This window comes from Haplochromis burtoni, unplaced genomic scaffold (assembly GCF_018398535.1).
Source record: "Haplochromis burtoni strain Fernald_Lab_line unplaced genomic scaffold, NCSU_Asbu1 Contig_52, whole genome shotgun sequence".
Classification (NCBI taxonomy): Eukaryota; Metazoa; Chordata; class Actinopteri; order Cichliformes; family Cichlidae; genus Haplochromis; species Haplochromis burtoni.
Window position 1 is genome coordinate 1,895,526 of NW_024582413.1, and position 18,395 is coordinate 1,913,920.

Sequence of the window (18,395 nt, forward strand, 5' to 3'; positions counted from 1 at the left end):
AATGATATTTTGAGCTTCTTTGTTTCTTTATATGACATCAGGATAACGGCAAAACATCAGTGCACTGGCAGAACATTCAGCTGGAAAGTAGTAATGTTACCTGTTAGATGGAACTAATGCAGAGGCTTTTTTCATTTCCCCTCACACTATCACAGAAAGGAATATAAATATTTGCAGAAGACTTAAAGTTGGCTGATCGGGATGTTGTAATCAGGAAGCAAGTTGATGGTGGTGAGATTTAGGATTGTCTAACTTTCATGTTCAAAATAATAAAACAGTGTTGTCACATATAAGGGGATTTTACTTGTTTATATCTGCCCAAATTCAGCTTTTTTATTTTAAATTTACATGTTGTCGTACAAAGGTAGTTAACAAATTTTCTTTATTAAAGTTGTAGAAGTGGAGGACAATGATAGAAACACTTTGTCAAGATGGATTTCACATTAGTGTGTTCTTTTAGTCTATAATGACTCTTGAATAGATTTCCATGAAACATTTGCCATTTGCTATATTCACAACTTTAAAGACAAAAATATGGAATATGGGAAAGCTATGTATTGTATATTCATCGTTTGAAAAACCTTCTTCTTTAAAAAAAAATAAATGGTTGCATCATGATTACTGTTGTAAAATTAAAATTATCCAACACAACACTTTTTTAAGGGTGTTATATGTGCAAGAATGCTAAAAAATAGGTCATTTCTGTCTGTTGGAACATGGATGCTAAGTAATGTTATGTTATGATAATATCTGATATAGATAAAAACATTAAGAGGTCTGTGATGTACCTGTGTGCCAAGTTTAGTTGCTCAACTCTTTTGCATAGGAAGAGTTTTTGGACGGGCAGCATCATGTAATTGCAGGATTGATGGTCATCTCCAAAGTGAGTTGTGCACATTTATGTATGTGCAGTCACTTCATTAAATCCTCTTTATTGCATTTTTTTCCTTACATGGAAACAGGATCTGCCCAGATCTAAAGGTACAATAAGATTACACAGACAGAAGATTTGGTTTGAAAATACATGGAAAACAATGGTCAATGGTAACTTTATTGTCCCTGATGGGAAATTGATTCGCAGTATGTCAAAACAAACAACAAACATACAACCAACACATCACGTACACTCATTAAAAAAATACTATAATATAATATAAGCCTGATAAAACAACCTAGATTTTCCATCGAAAAAAGTGCAATGTGCAATGGCAACAACACTTACAATTTAGTGTTGTTAATTAAGATAATAGCACTAGGTACAAACGACAAGAACTTTACATGATTATCAGTAAATTGTAGGTTAGATGTGTAGGCATTTGCTGCAGCACACATCACAGACATTTGCTGCACTTTCTCAGCTTCATTACTGTGATGCACAAACTCTTTTTCACCTCACACGTCATTCAATTGTTAAATCATAACCATAAAAACTAAAATGAATTAAATGTTTCTTTTTTAAATGTTTGTTTCTGTCTCAGGAGTTTGGAAAGAGCTACTGTTCTCCAGCAAATCAGCTGTGAACTCCCTGCTCTATAACAGTCCCATTTGAATAAAGCTGCATATGTGTGTCTCTGTGTGTGTTCTTTAGAGACTCCTCTGACCCTGGCAGTGCAGTGTGAGCCAGGTGGAGGAGAGGCCATCCGGGTCCTGGTGGATGGAGGAGCTCATATTGACTTCCGTGCCAAAGATGGACTCACACCGCTACACAAGGCTGTTCGAGGCCACCACCATACAGCCCTGCTGGTAAACATTTGCATATGTTGGAGTCCTTTCATACTGCTATCTGCCTGTGGAAAGTGATGATTTTGCATGTATTATGTAACAAAAAGAGAAAAAACATCAACCTAGAACAGGGTGTATATCTTGCAAGATGGATATTTGCCCTGAAAGTGACACTGTATTCTCTTCATTTGCGTTGCTGTATATCTAAACAAGCTAAAGCCCGAACAAAAAGACCCTCCCACTCAGCGATCCACACCCACCCACACACAATATGCAAACAAATAACTCTATTATTTGATTCAGCCAGAGAGAAAGAGAGGCGTTAACATCCAGATTGCCTGGTTTTGACACATTTACATTTTAGGCGTTTATCCAGATTTTCAGCTCTCAAATTGCTGAGAATACAGGTAGCTGTAGACGAGAACCTCATTGGGGGAGATAATTGCAAGCGTTAACATTGTTAGAGCCTATGTTTTCCACAAAGGAAAGAAACTCGGCTAAACTGCACAAAGGTTTACATCAGACTCTGATTGAATACATCATTTTCCCCAGCCTGGGGTGTAACGTGACCTCTCTGAACCCCCAGCTATGAGTTTCCATCCTGATTTGAATTCTATGAATATTCCTCAACTTGAATTAGGAAACTATCATCAAGATATATTTTTTCCTTCCTGCTGTACTATTGTTTTACTTGATGAAGGTTTTAAAGGTTCTACATTCTATATATTTAACTAGTTGGAGCAAGTTTTGGCTCAAAATACAGTGCAGATTGCCAATTCTTCCATGATAAAAATGGACTAGTTTCGTGTCTTGAAAAGAAATAAGCTGCCTACGCCCTCTCAAGAAGAAAACAAGGCAGAATGACTTTAGTTACGTATTGTAACCTCAGATTTAAGTGTAAGTGTAGCCCTTTAAGAAGCATCAACTGCGAATAGGTGTTTGAACAGAAATTGAGCCAAAAATAATAATAAGAAAAAAACTCCTGTAGGATCTTTTAAGTTACACAAAGCACAATGTTTTCATTAAAACTGTGTGACATGAGGCTTTTTATACGATAATAAATCTCTCTCAATTAAGATAAACAGCGTCATGGAGACGGATAACTTTCTTAGCAGCAGTTATGCTATTGGCCCACTTCAGCACAACAACTTCCTTGTTCGGACTCCCCATGTGACTCTACAGACCAATCAGAAGCCAGGAAGTCCTAGACTTAGGTAGATGTGGGAAAACCAATGAGGTAGAGTCAACACATTATTATTATTGTTTTGAAAGGTGTATATGTAAACATTCAAACATGTAAATGCCCAAAACTCATAAACACTAAATATAAATGGAAATGTGTATATAATTAGCGCTGTAAAGACATTTCTATTAATCACATGAAATTTACTTCTAGACTTTACAAAAGGACACCGTTTCTGCTTACCAGCGCTGCCACGGTTCATTTTTAACATGTGCACCATTAATGAAATGCTAATAAAGGAAGGAGCTAAGACATAGTTGTATGTTTTTATAGTTCGCAGTTTAATCTTTGGTTATTTTTAAGAGTGACTTTGATGTTTAGTTTTTATTATTTTAAACGAATGTAGAAGTTTTTAATATTAGTTTTTGTTTTTCTTATTACAATATTAAGGTAATTTTTATAATAAGATTTCTGAGTTCTGAAAGCTAATATTATTCATGCAGAGCACTTTATTTTGACAATGCACACTTGCACAAATGCTTCCTGCTATTTCTGTTCATAAATTTGACATAAATCTTGACAGATTACTAAAACTAGTTTAGTAAGTATGCAATATATAGTTTTAGTCTTGCAGTAACTTTTATTAAAGTTTGTGTTCTTTGGTTTCAAATTGGTCTGCATTTCTACATTTCGATATAGCTGAGGCTGTGGACAGTCATGGTTCCAGTTTGTTGGTGATCTAGGTAAACCAAACCAACCAGACTCTATCAGTATCATGACATAAATAATCTGACAGCAGCAGCAACAACAGTCCTATAAATAAATAAAACATTAATCCATAAATGGAGGAAACCATGTTTATTTTGGAGTCAATGCCAAAAACCAAGTCGATCATTTATGAAGTGTTTTGTAAACTGTAAACACTACTGTATATGTTCTCTTAGCCTGATATGAATGCTAACAAGTCAATTACTGCTGTGCTGAATCTGTCTTGGTTTATTTCTCCTCTTCTTCTTTTTTCTTCTTTCTTTTTTCACTCCCAGAAAGATGATGAGAGGCTTTCACTGATATCGTTAGGTTTAGACAGAATCACACAACCATTCAGGAAGTCAGGCCTCTCGTACTGTCACTGCAAACTTGGCACATTTCTCTAGTTTGCCCTCAGTCCCCAAGAACTTGCCTGCCTTTCCCGGTGGCCTCTCTGTCTTTGCGTTCACCATCATTACATTAGCTACATTAGCCACACAACATGCTAAGGGTGAGGATTTTCTTTTTTTGTTGTTGTTGCACAGTGAAAATCAAGAATTACAGTACTCCACTCCAGTTCTCAGTCTTCAGTAGCTCAGATACATGGAGCGCATAAGGACTCTTGTGTTCACTCTTGCAGCCAACAACTGAACATTTGGTGTGCAACGCCTATGGCTGAGACATTTTAAAGTTAAAGCTGGCAAAAGCTACTCTGGGGACTAAATAAAAATGGCGGACTGTGAAGCAATTGCTGATTTTAAAAAGGCATGTCCGCTCGTCAGCCAGGAGCAGTGCTTATCCTGTTCTGATGCCAAAATCACTGAAAGTGACTGTGAAGAAAACAGGCACCGGTGGTCTCTCTGTGTTGGTGCAAAAAAGGAACGAAGGAAAACACAGAAACAAAAGACAACAACAACAAACGTCCTCTTACATGGGAATCTGTATCAAATCATTTGCTTCTTAGAGACAGTGCATGGTTGATGAGAATCTATCATTCAAACTGGCTTTCAAATCTTTTATAGATTCAGATAGTGTCTCCAAACATTTTTTATATGTACGTTAGACTTTCTAGTGTTTCTTATCTTATCCGTTATCGACCAAGTGTGTAACATTTCGTAAATGAGGTTTTTTTATTTTTCTAAAGTTACTTTTTGGCATTTAAAAGACTGACGTTAATTAATTTTTAATATAATTATGTTCTTCTGGACGCAAACCAAGTGGAAATAGCTTTGGGTCTAGTGGATTATTTTCAAACATGTCCCCTTTAAATCATTGCTATTTATCATAGTAATTTATCTTTATCATTACTGTCAGAGTTTAACAAAGGCTTCAGCATGAGGGGTTTTTTTTCTTTTGTGCCATCATACAGGTTCTGCTCTCTCTGGGGGCGTCCCCAGATTATAAGGACCGGCGAGGGCTGACGCCTCTTTACCACACTGTGCTGACAGGGGGCGACACCTCCTGCTGCGAAACACTGCTTTACCATCACGCCAAACTGGGCATCAGGGACGAGAACGGCTGGGATGAAACACATCAGGTAAACACTTTTTAAAAAAAAATAAGTCACCTCAAGCAAATCGAGGACAAAATAAATACAGTTAATCTCCTGTGTTTTCAATAAAAGCGAAAACACCAAATCAACTGTAAAACTTTCTGTTTGAGGATCCTTGAAACAAACTCTTTCAGTCTAATGAGGTCAGTGGCCTGATTTACATCTATTTGGGAGCTGAGATGTGAAAGCACCAGAAAAAGGCGTCTGGACTTTCGGAGCTCATGTTCTTGTTGTTCATATTGCAGAAGTATGCCACATCACTTTTTGTAATGTACCAGTCTACTCTGTGTTCCAGTGTGTGTCTGCGTCAAAACCCATTCATGCCATGAAACACTTCACCTTTCACATCACATCCTACCCATCCTGCTTCAGTGGCTTCATGTAACAGCTGTGAAGTGGACAGGGAAGGCCGCGAGGAAAAATGAAGGTATCAGCTTGTTCATCTCAGTGTGTTCACTGCGTAAGCATCTGTCTCCTCGGCTCTATTTGTCAGACAGGGACTCCAAAAGAAACCATTGGTGTGTGTGCGTTAAGTATGATTTGACTCATAAATTCAACACTATTAAGATTTTTGGACGAGGCCACTAAAAGAAGCTGCATTTTATTTCATGTCTGACAGATTGAAGATTTTTCTGTTGCATTTGGGTGCAGGGTAATTTCACATTAAGTCAGCCCGCCTCTAGCAATCAGCTGTTACTTTTCCATAATAACTGTTGTACATTCAATGAGAGGATGCTAAACCATGAATATTTTGTGCTATAAGGGGGGGTTAAATTTTGCACTTTTTAGTTTGCTATATTTGTCAGTATTTTTGAATACTCAAAATTTCATTAATAGAGGAAAGATCCTCATAACATTTTCTGGGCCAAAACACAAAAAACTGCAACCAAATCGATTTTACATTCACTTCAAGTTCCACAATATCAACCCTAAATCTCATTTTGTTAATCATGACTGAGCGTCAGCATCATGGGATATGTTATAGAGACAGAAAGACATCAAAAACTGCACCATTTCGATTTCTGTCATGTAGGGTGTGCAGTTTATAGAGCTTAAATGTGGTTAAGTGTAAAAGTGCTTTAAGAAATGAGGGATTAAACATTGTGAGCCCTATGTACTCCAGAAGACTGTCGAGCAATTTTAATAATATGAGGGCAAAATTTTGCATGTCAGTATTAAATGCATTGAGGTTTTTTTTTTAACACCATGTTTTCTGTTTTGAGTGTATAGCGTGCACTTAGATCTTAGCACTTAGGTCAGCCTGGCAGTTTTTCCTGACTTTTAACATTTTTTTTTACTTTTATAACAATGAAAAAACTCGTGTCAATTATTCGGTTAATAATAGCTCAGTGAGTCTGCAGCAGTCACAGCAGCATGACTGAACGGGGCACTGAAGGGCCTATGCAAACCACACTTTAGGAAATACCCTTCATATGTCTCTTTGGAGCCAAAAAGAAGAAATTCATGAGGTCACAAGGCTGTCTTTAAAGCACAATTTTACTTGAAAATAGCAAAACAAATGGAAATGTGTTCAGCTGTGACTCAGCTGTCCTGGTTTGTGTTGAGTACATTAATATATTTACGCACCTTCAGAAAATCTCTCTCCTGTTTTGTACACTTTCCCGTCGAAGACAAATATTCTTGCATTTCTATAACTGTGGCTTCATTTCTCTATAATGATGAGATAACAGTTAATGATATGCTTGAATTTTAAATTTAGCCTGTAAAGGAGGCCCAGTGTTATTTGTATAGGATCATCTGTTACAGTGCTATGTACAGAAAAGTGCCCTATAAGAACCAGTGGTTTGACCATAAATTAAACAAAAATTAATTAACATTACAAACAAATAAAAAAATCTGAAGAGATAAAATAACCTAGCTTCGGGCTATGATATGTAATAGCTGCAAGATAAATGAGTGGGTTATTTATTTGTATAATAAGTGAAAAATGTTTAAAGCATGTTTGAGACACAGTTGATATTTCAGGCAAAAACGATTTAAAAAGCTTTGACTTCAAGATCAGTGAAGTACATGGATTCTATTATATTATTATATTAAATAAAACAGTTATTCAAAATACTGTGACTTACATCACATGTACTTTAACATGTTGACTTTTTTCTCACTTTAAATTAAAAAAATAAGTAAATCACGTGGCTCATTGTGTCTGCGTGTATAATGCTGCTCGTTTTTCTAGCAATGACTTTATTACTGTCATACTGTATTGTGTATATTTGTATTGTCAGTGTTTTATTGCCCCTGAGTTTGGAGGTTGTGTTAATTAAATTTGGTGTTACTGCCACCTTTGGCCATCGTCTCCTCTTCACCCTTGCTTGCCCCCCCGTCTCTCTTTTCTCTCTATTAAACAACCACATAAATCTTTCCTCTTTGACGCCTTGCTTTCGCTCTTTCTTTCGGTCTTACTACTAAACTGTTTTCATTCTCAGGCCTGTCAGAATGGTAACTCCCAGCATCTGGAGCACCTCCTATTCTACGGGGCGGATTCTTCCTCCCAGAATGCCTCTGGAAACACTGCCTTGCACATCTGTGCTTTATACAACAAGGTATTTCACAGAGTACAAATCAAGTATCGCCTTCCCCCGACTGTACCGAAATTTGATGCAATGATCTTTAAAACTGTGTTTTTAAAAAAGATCAACCTGCTTTTGTTTTCATCAACAAACTAAGTAAAAGCAATGATGCCACAGGGGAATGCCAGTAGAGAATCCTGCCCTTTGTATTGCACTTGCATTAAAGATACGTTAATCAATGCTGTTTGTTACAGGAAAGCTGTGCACGAATTCTGCTCTACCGGGGAGCAAATAAAGACACAAAGAATAACAGCGGGCAAACCCCCTTTCAGGTAAATGCTGAGTGTCTGGCTGGGTAATTATGCATGGTGTGGTTTATTGTCTTATTAACTTAGCATAGCATAAAGTATAAAGTGCTAGTGCCTAATTTCACTTCAGGCCAGCACTGTGCTGCAGTGCATACAGATGTCTCAGGTGTTGGAAATGCGCGTGACCCTTAAATATGGATATATATATATAAGCTCCAGAAAAGGGAAAACAGCTAATTCAGAAAAGATGTTTCTGTAACACTCGAACACACAAAGAACATGAAAGAAAACATGGAAGAAACATTTTATACTAGTAAAAGCAACAGAACGGTAATAATTTGAGCAAACTGTCTATTTACCTTTGACTTGCACAAGATAAAACCATCATAGATACCTAAGAAAATTACTCCCAAAGGAAAACAAAATATAATTTTCAATTTTATGCATCAGAGATAGTTTTTATGTAATGATTTTCTGTGAATTCTATTTTATAAATATATTTTTTAAAAATTTTATTTACTTTATCAATTTTCATTTTATTAATTGTTTTAAATTAATATTGCTAATTTCCAATTCCAATATAGTTTAATCTAGTGCTCTGCTTAAGTAGCTTTGCATGATTCATTGTTCAAAAGCATCCTTATTTATCCCACACTAACTTTTAGTACATGCTTAAAACTATAAGATTCCAGGTAGAAACTATTTTTCAGTTTTATTAAGTAATGTGTTGTGCAGACACTGTTATAATTATTAAACTAAGATATTAGGATATTAATTTTACTTAAATTTCCAGGGAAAACACCACTTTTGTGCTTAAATATGACTTTTTCTCTGTTATTATGATAATGCTGCGTCACTACTGTGCATTCACACTTCATATCAGAAAATGTGTCGTTAATGAGAGCACGTCACTGAAGAAAGAGGATGGAAAATGCCCTTCATTTACTTAGACTTATAAATAATAATAAATAAAGTGTTCAATAGTTTTTTTCCCTGTACTTCTGAAATATCATTATATAATTTTGAGGCTATATTGCTCATCCTAATTAGAGTTATCTTAAACATAAGGAGTGTGTGTGTGTGTGTGTGTGTGTGTGTGTGTGTGTGTGTGTGTGTGTGTGTGTGTGTGTGTGTGCGTTTTGTTCATCAGGTGGCTGTTATGTCTGGCCATTTTGAGCTGGGAGAAATAATCAAAAACCACAGAGACACAGATGTGGGTAAGTGCTATAACTGATGTCTGGTCTCAGATTTGTTCTGCAAGGTGTTTTTCTTAAGCTAACACAACACACAGGCTCTCTTACTTAACCTTAAATCAGCAGGACTTCTTTCAGCAGCAAGGGCCAATAACAATTTAAATACAAAGAAGTAGCATGTGGATGGAGAGTGTAAAGAAACATGCATCACGGTTTGTAGGATGATATGAAAAGAAGAATGAAATCTCTTCTGTCTCCCCTAGTCCCCTTTGTGGAGTCTCCAAAGTACGCCCCCCAGAGGCGGGAGAGCTCCCGGATGCTGACAATACCTCCTCATCCCTTCCTCAGAGCCAACAGCGACAGCAGCATGAACCTTCCAGACTGGATGGCAGTGCCCAACGCCCCGGGCACCAACATCGTCTCTGTGCAGGTGTCTGTGTTTGTCTCTGTGTGAGGAGGTCAGAGTTCAAATTATCGACATAGGAAACACCTATGGGTCGATTTTGTAACCTTTTTGTTTTTCAGAGAGATTTTTACTGGATGTTTTTCTCGTTTTAATTAGAAAGCTCAGATTATTATTATTATTTATTTATTTTTTTACCAACAATGGAGACAGCAGTTGATAAAACAGCCGTATCTCAAAGCTTAAAATATTTTAGCAACTTGTGTTGTTGAAATGAATGATGCAAAGCACACAGCAAGCATTTCTAAGTGCACAAGTGCATCAAACATAGTTTAATCCATCAGAGCTAGTATTTTTTTCTGCTCCATTCTGCAGGGTTGGTCATGGGATGTGGAGCTTGTTGTCTAATTGGAAGGGGATTTATATATGGGTTCTTTAAACTTACTGCTTGCCTGCAAAACACCCATTTCCAACATGATGGAACATTCAAGTTCAAGTTCAAGGTTCTTTATTTGTCACATGCATAGTTATACAAGTATAACACACAGTGAAATGTAGCCTAACATCCTATACATACATATAGTATATACACTGGGTGAATGTGCACAATATAACGCAGGGGATGACCTTTATCAACCTCTAGTGGTGAATACTGCTAATTGCAGGGCCTTATCTTCTCACATTTTATATAGTATGTGCTTTGGAGCAGAAGATTAATCACCAGTTCTTATTGTTATCCTCTTTAGGTTTACAGCCCAGAAAAATGTTAAATGTCATTAAAGTAGGTCATATTTGAGATTTCTCACCTTTCCTTCTCTGACCGACAGGGCTACAAGCATACAGGAACCCTGCGGAGCTCCAGCAGTCCCAGGGGAGCACGGACACGCTCTCCTTCCCGTGGGAGGATCGGAGACAAAGAGGACCGGAGCAGGCAGAGTCGGAGACAGGGGTGAGTGGAGGAGTCGGAGGACAAAGTGCTGTTAAACAGGAGCTTTGTTTCCACTTCCTGCAGATTCAGATGGATCAATCGAAGTGCTTTTGAGGCTTTTGTGCTGGGTGACAGATGTTAAACTCTTTTAAGTGGATTATGTGAGTCACGTTCTTAAAGAGCCATGCAAGGAGTTGAATATGGTTCATTTGGTGTAGTATTGTTAGTATTTGTTAGTATTCTCTGAAAATGGAAACTAAGAGTCATTCAGATCAATAATAATTCTGATAATTCAGCCAATTCTGAATTTTTATGTTAAAGAACAAAGTCACACCCAACAGAAATCACACAATGTTTAGGGAACGTTTATAACAGCTCCCTGAAAAGTCATAGAAATAAACACGTAAACTAAACAGTTCAATGGTGACTTTTTCTTTCTTTCTGTAAAACAAAATAGCTAATTTCTCAAAATAATTTTAAGTCACTTGAGTCCCACAAAGTTTCATTTGATGTACCAAGGGCTCAGTCAGCAGCTCAGTCCTGGACATAAAATGCTACAGAGGTTCCTGAACCTTAAACTGCAGTTTCAAATCCTCCTCCCCTCTCAGGCCTGGCCCAGCCACCACCACGGTTCAAACTGCGGGACAGCGAAGACGCCTGTACAGCGCCGTCCCAGGACGTGTTTTTGTAGCCACTCGATCACATTCTGCACAGGGAGAGAGAGAAATCAGCTTCAACAAGGGGGACAGGGTCAAAGGTGAGTGTAACTCCATTTTCACATCATGTGAAGGTTTGTGTGGCAGACAGTCAAAACATTTTGTCTTCCATGTCAACTCAAAGTTAGTGATGCTGTTTCTCACCTGGTACTTGACACAAAGAGACTGTAAGAAAGCACAAGCTCCACAAGAGGTATCTTTAATAGGCGCACAAGAAAAGCACATTTAAGACATGAAAAGCAACACTGCAGAAACCATTTAACATAACATGATGTCACATGAGCTCATTTTACTGGAAATCTCTGGGAGTCTGGCATAGCCCCAAAAGTTCCTTCTAATATATAAGCTGCTGACTGTAAGGCTTTAACAAGATCAGAGGTGACAGCTTTTGCATTAACATTATTTAGCTAACTGATGATGGATGGCAGATGATGCATCCATCAGAGTATTAGCGGAACCTAATATACTACTGCCTAATCAAGGTTTTATTGATATGTATAACATGCCAAACAAATGACTACAAATACATTTATCAAGGCACAGAACAACACAAGCAAGTTCAATATTTGTTCTTCTTTCAGCTTTTCAGCTTTTGTTATTTGCATCCAGCTTATGTTGCACGGCTTGCAGGATCCAAACAAAACAAAAAAAAGTGGCTACAGTGGCTAAAAATGTGTGTCAGGCTACAGAGTTGGGATTACAGTATCAGCCCTTTGATATCCACTGTAGCTGGGAGTTGGTGAGCGTTCTCAACCAAACTACAGATGGATCTTGAGAAAACAGAGACTTTGAAATGGATGGAACTCCACAACCTTTGGAGAAAAATGAGACATTCACTACAGTCAGGAGGAGCCATCCTCTGGTGACAGTGAAGAAGCCAGAGTTGCTCAGACTAGAATACCTGGAGAACTTTCAGCTGTCGTCCATTAAGGACAATGAATGACTGTAGATGATTTTACTGCAGTCCACCCAAACTTTAAACCGAGATCAAAGTGTTAGAGACATGCAAAAAATATCCATGTTGAAACAGCGGGGGCTACATTTATTTAAGTATTACTCTGAACCAGCGGTCCCCAACTTATTTTGCTACACGGACCAGTATAATGTCAGACAATATCTTCACGGATCGGCCTTTGATGTGTTTGCGGATAAATACAACAAAAAAAAAAATGATATGGCCAACACAAAAACTGTGGTGTTTTGTGAATATAATAATAAATGCGAATTCACTGTGTAATTGTGTAACTTCATTAGCAGCGCCCTCCTGACAATGTGCCAACAACATTGAGAGTAACATCCTCCCCTCAGCCCTTTAACGCTCCCTGGACGCTATGGTAACATGTAAATATTTCTTTCAAAATAAGACACACAACTACAAAGACCCAGGGAGTTAACGATAAAAACCCTGAAAACCATAAACCTCACACCCGAGCTTTAACTTGTGCGGCCCGGTACCAAACGACTCACGGACCGGCCCGGGGGTTGGGGACCGCTGCTCTAAACTATTACATAAACCTAACCAAGTCAGTTTAATGATAATTAAGTTAATTTTAAACGATTGAATTGTTTAAATAAAACAAATGAAGTGTAAAAATCTGTCAGGTTTACGACTCAAACTGTGTCTGTGGTGTGACGGGTGATACGATTCACTCCCCCGGTAACCCATACATCCTCCAAATGTGGACTTTTTTGACCTTTAAAAGTCAAAAAGAATAAGTTCATATACTTGAACATGCACAGACAGATTCATAAACAACACCAGATTCATGTCCAGAAACACAAATCGATAGATTTAAGGGCGTGACTGTTTCGTGAACTGCCGTGAAACCTTCAAGGACTGCCTGACAAAGAGCTTGGTAGCGTGTTGCAGCAAAGACAAAATCTGCGGCTGGCGAATGCAATGCTCCGACTTTGCCCAGAGATGAGCTCATTTCCTCATCAAAGTATGGCTTTATAAATAACTGCTTATAAGTGTTTTTTGCTTTGAGCCGTGAGTGTTTTATAAATGAGGGCCCTGCTGTAAAGGCAGCTTCTCTGTCTCGTGGGCCAAATCCAAATCCAGTCCACAGTGTCGTCAGATGAGTTTGTTAGATGGTCATGTCCTGACATGAGTGTAAGGTCTCTATATATGTTTGTATTTAATGTCTGCAGGTATGAATATGTGTGTGTTTGTGAGTGAGTCTAAGGTGTCGCCAGGTATGTATGTCTTGGTGAGTATGTAGGAGGTTTGCATGTCCATGTGTGTGTCCACATTTATTTTTTTTCAGTCTGTACTTGTTGTCTTTTTGTGTGCGTTCATTTCTCATCGATGTGTCTGTGTGCGTTTGTATTGGTTGTGTCACCTTTTTTTTCTTAACATATTTCTCTTCCCTGTCCCCGTCTTTAGTACTGAGTGTTGGCGAGGGCGGTTACTGGGAGGGGACGGTCAGAGGTCGCACGGGATGGTTTCCCTCTGACTGTGTGGAGGAAGTGATGCTTCGAAGCCAAGACAACCGATCAGGTGAGGACGACCAGCTGTGGCGCACACTCACAAATGCACAGGAGGAAAAAAGTGCTGAGAAAACATTTCAGTTTTGCATTTACCCTCCCTGAGTATACAGCTTATTTGTATTTGAAACCTTTGTTTTGTGATCCGTTACTAGATCAAAAACTTATGGTGTTGAATTTTAAGGGTGGTTTGTAGAACATTTAGCATCATAAGCATGGAATTTTCCAATTTTAGGGCTATTTTTAGATTATTGGTAAATATGAATCATCACATGCATCATATGGTCTCTGTTTGTGTTTTCCATCCTGTTTTATTTTGAAGGTTAGTTCCTCAAGCAGTTGCTTCCGTCTTTTCTTCTTTTTTCCAACATCGATAGAATCTTTTTGAGTTCAGCCTGTGCCTTATATTCTGTGTATTTAGTCTGTTTGTTCCCTTCTTGTCTGCATCACCTTTGTATGCTCGCTCCCTGCCATTGTTAAAATAACCACATTAACATTTAGCTCAAAGCACCACAATCTGCAGATTGACGGAGAGTCCGCTTACAATGCCTTAGTTCTTGTTTAACACTTTCTTCTTATACACCTTATCCTATTTTAAGTGGTAAATAAAATGTTTTTTTTCTTTCACCTTATGCAAGACCAGCTCAATTTTTCTCTTTGACTATAATCACCAATGTGATAGACATGCTTTTTTAGGGAAATATTCAATATAGTTAAAGAAGAACTAAGAGACCACAAAACGCAACAGCTAACACTATCATCATGTAGTGGTAAGTATGATATGTAGTAGATATAGTTCCCATCTTCACCTTTGTTTATCATGCTTATGCTGTGCTGATTTATTTTAATGGTAATGACATTTAATTGTTATACAAGACACAATTAACAAGATCCACATTAACACCACAAAATAACAAAGGTGTATAAAACATGAGCAGAGAGAATGACATTACAGTAATCTTATCAAGAGGTGACCAGGAAGTGAAGCACAGAACATGTGGACAGAACAGTTAGCTATAGAAACAACATGTTTTAGCATGCTAACATTTATTGATTAACAATTCATACGACTGGGTGCTCTAGTTAAACAGGTATGTGGGAAGTATGTCAAAAAATGACTTAAAAATTTGACTCTGACCTTGAAATGATGATCAGACAAACAACACACTGGTTAACAGGATTTATCAAAGTGTGAATAAACAATATTCCTTCAAGTAAAGAGGTCGGTCAAACTTTTTTACTTTCTTTCTTTTCTGTTTCTGCCTATATGAGCTCAACCAATTTGACAAGTCTTGTAGCAAAAGTGAAAGATTTTCCAAGTATTTGTTTTATCTTGAACCCAGCCTCCTGGTCAAAAGTCAGTATTAGTCCCTAACACAGATTTTTGTCACTGTTTTACTGTACAGAACTACAAATGACATTTCAGGACACTTACATGAGTGTTTTTTAGATGACAGGAAACAAATGACTACTTAAAAATTAAAGCAGACTTTTTTCCTGCCACACACTGTATGTATGATGTATTGGTATATGCCTATATTAGCGTGGTCAAAGTTTTAAGAGTTGAGTTTTCCGACTCTTGCCTTTGTATCTTACTATAGTGATCATAGTGTATATATGTATATATCTATCTGGTGTACAAATCTGTATGTAACCTATTTCTGTGGGCGTGTGGGCCCATCTCAAAACTCAAAGCATTTATTATAGGTCCCAGTTCTTTAGATTTTCGTATTCATCAGTCACCTGCAAATGCGATGTTATGGTCTCGGTTTGTGTTTATTTCACGTCCTATTCAACAGTCACGGTTTTCACTAGTAAGGTTAAGGGTTAAATATAAGGTTAAGCCAATCAGAAGAGCTAAAATGGCTTGTTACAGACAGAAGTGAAATTTAAATGGAAATAAGCATAATAAGTTCCCGTTAATTTCTTTAACCTACTCATTAAATTCATTCATACAATTGCTTTTACACCAGTCAGTTAGTCAGCTAATTATTTCATGATTAATATGCATATTTATTTTAGCTTACAGGTGACTTGGGGACAAAAATCCAGAGAGATGGCTCCATATTATTACAGTATTAGCAGTTATGTAATGAAACTGCAAATGTATTTAATATAGGTCAAACTATTCTGATGTCTGTGTGATTTCATGTTTCACAGAGAGCCGCGGAGAGCGTGCCAAAAGACTGTTCCGCCATTACACTGTGGGATCCTACGACAGCTTTGACGCTCCCAGGTAAGAGCTGCCATGCATCTAGCTGTTACTGATACCTGAGCTGAGCAGCTGCCAGTTTCATCAAAAGACACAGTGGTGTGCACAGATTCATTAAGCAGCAGGGGCACAGACAAACGCCTCCTAGCCACTCACAGGACAAGAGGAAGGGTTCGTTTACGGTGAGGTCACATCACAGTGGTACCCCACCTAACAGAGGGGCATTTGAGTTGAACACAAAAGCACTTTGGGGCACTTGGATTGACAAAAGAGGCGTTTAGATGCTCCAGCTGCTTGTTAAGTGTGACCAGAATGATGCAAGAAAGTGTCCCATTGTGGATAAATAAAGGTTTAAACATGACTACCGCTGTTTTCTACCACTGGCCTCTGAGCAGCTCAGCTCAGGAAATGAGGGGTTATGTACTTTGCTAAAGAGCATGATGTGTCTCGTCAGTCCTCCCAGGGGGCACTGAGAGCTGACAGCCTTTTCATTATGACGCTGCTGCTTCACTGTTTAGACATACCGCACATGTTGGCAGGGGATTTGTTTGTATCGTAACATACTGTATCCATCTACCCAGATGATTCATAAGTTCCAGTGATACTTTGATGATGTGATGTGTTGTGAGTGATTCATGCAGCAGGATGACGATGTGTGACGGTTCGCTGCCTCCAGTCTAGAAGCTGATCTGCCTGCTGCTGAAGTTATCCTCCAGGCAGAGGTGTACCAGTTGTGTTTTGACTAGCAGGTTTTGCTGAATTTAACCTGTGCTGAGAGGTAAATTTGTGTCATATCAGGATTTTAGAGTAAGCTTCGTCTTTTTGATGTCTGCTTTTTGCCTCCAAGCTGCAGAGCTGCTTTTCTAGGTTGCAGATTTCAGGGTGGGCTGAACTTGTTGGTGCTTTTAGTGCACTTCGGTGACTAATACATCTGAAATTTCTTTGTGTTGACCGGAGTTATGAAATCACCAGATGATCATTACTGCCCCCGATGACCACGCAAGCTGAAGTAATGCATATGTATTAATGTTCTGTGGGACCGGCCAGAAATAATCTCAGAACAACAGCTGAGATCTTTAACTTTTGACAGAAGATTATTGTACTTTTCTGCGTTAATAGAGCTAGTCATCCACCCACTGTGACTTAATCAGCATCCGCTTTTACTCAGTGTTCGTTCTTAAAGGGCACCTTCACAGATGCAACAACTCGCCTGAGTTGAGTTGAAACTGTGGATATTTCAGTCAGTTACCTCACCCTGCCCCGTGCATACTTGTAGACTGGATATCAGTAATCAGTAACTGGTTTGTGACCATTTTTTAATCCCCAAACTTTAGCCTTTTGCATGCTTCTAAGTAGCTTTTTGGACCCTGAAGTGATGATATTTAAACAAGGGAATGCCAGGAGGCTTGTTGAGCAGGCCCTAGTATATGGGTGCTAATCAGTGAGTAACTAAGTAACAGACTAATATAAAAAAAAAAGAATTTCACTTACCAAAACTGGAGATAAATATCTTTGATAAGCTGTGGCAAACAGTAAACCAATCCTGAAATAGAAGGTGGAAAGATCCAGTTTAGTGACTCATATTGGTGGAGGTGAGGTCTTTCTATTAGCTATAGCTTCCTTGTTCAGCACACTAACTTTAAGCCTAACCCCCAGCCTTTAAGGTTTTGTGGATAAATACAACAAAATAAAACCAATACCGGTACCAAAAAAAGAAGATTTATTCATAACACACAGAAAAGACCCAGGGAAACCGAGTTAATGATAAAAACTATAAAAAATAACGATAAAAACCGATGAAAACCCTGAAAACCATAAATTTCACACCCGAGCCTCAACTCTCACAGCCCGGTACCAAACGACTCACGGACTGGTACTGGGGTTGGGGACTGCTGCTGTAAAGTTTAGCTTTTTAACAAGGGAGTCTATGGGGACTCACTTTTGGAGCCGCCCTCAAGTGGCCATTAGAGGAAGTGCAGTTTTTTGCAATAGGCGTGATTTTGTAGCCTTCGAGGCTCCCACTAGTTTAATATTCTGGTCTGTAAAAGCACAAGTCTGAAACCGACGTCTTCCCATTAACTAGTTATTCACTGTGTGTCACAGCATCACGGTGAATTGGTTTCAGGTAAACTCTTTTCAGTGTCCAGAACTCGTACTCAACAAAGACGTATAAATAAAGCTATTATCAGTTAGATTATTCATTATTTATGTGAAGCCATGCCTCTTCTATCATTTTCACACTCATCATTATTCGTCTTGATTCCTCAACTTTAACCAAAAGGCCTACATTTGCTCTGACTGTGCTTCTCTCTCATATGCACGTTATCATTTATTATTAACAGGCTTTTCATCAACAGTGACATTTCATGGAAGCGACACACTCAGCAGTGCAAACTCAAACACATATGTTTGT

The 18,395-nt window shown here is 38.3% G+C and overlaps 1 protein-coding gene across 6 annotated transcripts in view; it reads left to right on the top strand.

Moving 5' to 3' along the window:
* shank1 (SH3 and multiple ankyrin repeat domains 1) overlaps positions 1-18,395 on the top strand; it is a 105,586-nt gene that overhangs the window by 57,316 nt on the left and 29,875 nt on the right. For all 6 annotated transcript variants that reach the window (XM_005921788.2, XM_005921789.2, XM_005921790.2 and 3 more), the window contains exons 6-15: positions 1,589-1,743; positions 5,022-5,189; positions 7,652-7,768; positions 7,990-8,067; positions 9,194-9,260; positions 9,500-9,666; positions 10,467-10,588; positions 11,176-11,324; positions 13,670-13,783; positions 15,931-16,006. In XM_005921788.2, coding sequence (XP_005921850.1) covers positions 1,589-1,743; positions 5,022-5,189; positions 7,652-7,768; positions 7,990-8,067; positions 9,194-9,260; positions 9,500-9,666; positions 10,467-10,588; positions 11,176-11,324; positions 13,670-13,783; positions 15,931-16,006 — 1,213 coding nt within the window. The remainder of the gene's footprint in view (positions 1-1,588; positions 1,744-5,021; positions 5,190-7,651; positions 7,769-7,989; positions 8,068-9,193; positions 9,261-9,499; positions 9,667-10,466; positions 10,589-11,175; positions 11,325-13,669; positions 13,784-15,930; positions 16,007-18,395) is intronic.